Source organism: Amaranthus tricolor, chromosome 12 (assembly GCF_026212465.1).
Source record: "Amaranthus tricolor cultivar Red isolate AtriRed21 chromosome 12, ASM2621246v1, whole genome shotgun sequence".
Taxonomy (NCBI): domain Eukaryota; kingdom Viridiplantae; phylum Streptophyta; class Magnoliopsida; order Caryophyllales; family Amaranthaceae; genus Amaranthus; species Amaranthus tricolor.
The window spans coordinates 9263634-9267165 of NC_080058.1; the positions used below are offsets into that span (position 1 = coordinate 9263634).

The window sequence follows — 3532 nt, forward strand, 5'->3', positions numbered from 1 at the left end:
TTTATAATTCAAATTTGCAAAAACTTTTTAAATCATGAAAAAAACTCAAAAGAATAGAGACAGTTAGACTTAAACATGTTCCTATGGTTCCTATATCAAACAAATTAAATCTCAATAAATTTGACAAGGACATCAAAATTTGGACCAATCTAGTTAGATGAAGACATAAGAAAAATAAAATGGAAAGGATAGATTAGAAACAACACTATACAAAAATTTCACTAATAGACAAAAACGTCCATTTCATGTTCCGATACTTAAAAGAGAAATATCGCACTTTTTAACTCTAAATTGAGCTTTAAACAAACAATTCCGTTTCATCTATAGACCCCACTATGAAAAAAGTCACACATAAACTAAATAAAAATAACACTAATTAATCACACTAAATTTTAATTTTTTTTGGAAATATCTAATCTAAATTTTAATTAAACATTATCTTCAAAATAAAAAATAACCAAAATTAAAAACTAAAAATTACAGAGATTTAAGAATTTACATAATGCTGCAACTCTCAGTATTCTCATCACTGAAATAGGAAGTGTAAGGGTCATGATATCCTGGGGGAGGGACCATGGGAGGTCCATACCCAACACCCATTGGTGGCCTTCCATACATCATTGATGATGCATTCATTGGTTGACGCATCATTCCGTATCCATCTCCACCGTTCATTCTTTGCTGGTTCATCATCATTGCCATGTACTGCTGCTGTTGAGGATTATACTGTCCTGGGTTCGGGCTTTGGCCCGGACCCATCCCTGGGTTAAATCCACCACCACCATTGCCACCCATCATGGGCATCGCTCGCAACCCTGCAGCTGCTTGGCCCATTTGGCCCATTTGAGGAAAGCCATCATCATTTGCACTCTTTTTACCACCACCATTTGGCCCGCTTTTACCCCCTTTACCATCAAACCCACCGCTTTTTTCACATTTGCCGTCAAACCCACCATAATTTTTACCACTTTCACCACCTCCTCCCTTGTTTTTATCACCTTTTTTACCGTCTTTTTTCCCATCTTTATCCTTCTTCTTTTCAGTATTCCCACCCCCGCCTCCTAAAATGCCCTTGAATATACTTGTCATCCCTCCACCACCACCACTATCGCCGCCACCTCCGCCCTTCTTGCCACCTTCTTTCCCTTTCTTATCGCCGCCGCCACCATTTCCCCCTTTCTTATCACCACCACCCCCCTTAACATCTTTTCCGATGATGGGTATACTCTTACCAGATTGATGCTGAAGATGACCATAAATCTCATCATCCAATTCATCATCATCATCATACTCATCATCAAATTCATCATCGAACTCATCATCATCATCAAATTCATCTTCAGGCAAATTAAACTTAACCGTTTTTTGGTCCTTTCCGGAACCCATATTAGCACCTTTCATTTGTTGTTGTTGTTGAAGTTTCTGAAGAAATTGAAGATTCTGCAATTGTTGTTGAGCTTGAGGGTGCCCATGCTGCTGTAATTGCCCCCCTTTAGGTTGTTCTTTACCCCCCTTTTTAGCTTTATTATCATTATAATCCTTACCAATTTTACCTCCATCAAGACTAAAGTTCTTCATAAATTGGTTCATAAACTGATTGTTTTGATTCGCACCTCCTTTTGAAACACCCCATAATTCAGCATGCTTTCCATTTTTCTCAAGTTTTTTGATTAGAACAACAGGGTCAACATTCCCAGTTACAGTCACCTTCCCTTGTTCTGAATCTATACTAGTTGTATAAACCCCTAGAAAAAAGAAAGATAAAAACAGAGCAAATTTAAAAATTAACGAATAAAAATACTTTAATTAAAAAGGCTAAAGTTATATAAATTTACCATCAACTTTGTTTAGAATCTTCCTCACTTTACTTTTACAGCCATCACAGTGTATGTTCACTTTAAGAACACAACTCTGTAAAAACATAACCACAAATGAATACACAATGTTAACTTTGAAGTAGCAAACTAACAAAAAACCCGCAATTACTGTTCAAACAAACAAGGTGTCCCATCGCACAGTGCCAGCTTTTAAAATTAGTGGGTCTTCAAGTATTAGCTTTGTAGATTAGTATAATTGCTCATATTTAGACCCTCAAATTAAAAAAAAAAATGTAAAATAAATATGTATCAATTATTGTAGTCCTAAATTTTATCATGGAAAACACTTCCTCAGTCCCATAATAATAATAATTAGAAATACAAATAAGGTGAAAATTAAATATTGTGAGTGAAAGTAGTAAATGGTACTCTCTTGTCCGGTTGTCCCGAAAATTTATCTTCATTAAATTAAATAGTTAAAATATTAGATATTTAGAAATAAGAAATAATATGAATTAGAAAATAAAAATGAAATAAATTTATAAAAACACATTAAAATTAAATATCAAATTAAGGTGAGCAGATGAGTATATCTAACGAAAAAGTGAAACATGTAAAATAAATGAAAACGAAAAAGTAGAGTGTTTAGAAAAATAATTTAAATGTAATTTTTGTCGCAAAATTAAAGAGGTTAACTAACATATAAGTTGGTAACTTTTGTAATATTGTACAATAAATTTGTATGCAATTAACTATTCTCTTATGAGGATATTATAAAAGCTTAATTACAAATTTATCACTAAGCAAATTATGATAAAAATAACAAATTTAATAGCACCAACTAAAAATAAAAATAAAATAGTGTTTATTTTTTTGGACAGAGAGAGTTTGTGCATCTACCACCTTACCATAACGGTGTTTTAATTTTGGCTTCCTTTTCTGATGCTACTCATTAAAATTTAGAAAATGATTTTGATTAATTCAAATTAAGAGAAAAGCTAATCCACTAATAAATTTAAAGGATGTTGAGTAATAAAATCAATTAGTAATTTATAAAATGTAAAATAACTCACATGTAGATAATATTGAACAATTTAAGGCTACTGTAAACCCAAAAAAAAAAAAAAAAAAAAAAAACGAGGAAGATGGAAGAAATACCTGAGTTTTCAAGAAGTCCTGCTTATTATTCATAATGTATGGTGAAAATAAGTAAAAGATACTCTGAAAACAAGTAGAGTGTTACAACAAAGAACAGCCTTTTATAAAGTCTGTTTTGTGTAGTGTCAAGTGTAAATGTTTGAATGAAAAAGAGAGAAAGAAGAACAAACAAAAGCTGCCTCTGTACAAGGCTATCACTAGTTGTGGATAACTAAGATTATATTGCCTTTTCTTTTTTTTTTTTAATTCAATTAGAGAGGCGGTTTCAGAAGAAGTGAAGATATTGAAGTGCTCTTCTTTCTTTGTTTATGTTTAAGGGTCTGTATGGGTTGTCTTAAAAAAAAAAAAAGGGAAGTGTGCTATGTGTTAACTGAGAAAGAAAATACGAACATAAAGGTTTAAAAATAAATTCGATAATCTAATATTTACTCAATTTTATAAGTGAATTGGATTTTAAAATGAATTTAAAATTGTATAAAAATTATTGTGGCAAAATCGAATTCCGAAAATTGATACTATAACATGATTTGCTTTTAGTGGAATATATTTATCGACAT

General features: G+C 31.8%; 1 protein-coding gene across 1 annotated transcript; it reads right to left on the reverse strand.

Annotated features, from left to right (window-relative positions):
• Positions 1 to 367: 367 nt before the first annotated feature.
• Positions 368 to 3320, reverse strand: LOC130828096 (heavy metal-associated isoprenylated plant protein 32). The gene is made up of 3 exons (XM_057693894.1): positions 2976 to 3320; positions 1836 to 1911; positions 368 to 1745 (listed from the first exon to the last, which is right to left on the reverse strand). The coding sequence occupies exons 1-3, from the start codon at positions 3006 to 3008 to the stop codon at positions 496 to 498; spliced, it is 1359 nt and encodes a 452-aa protein (XP_057549877.1). The 5' UTR covers positions 3009 to 3320; the 3' UTR covers positions 368 to 495.
• Positions 3321 to 3532: the final 212 nt, after the last annotated feature.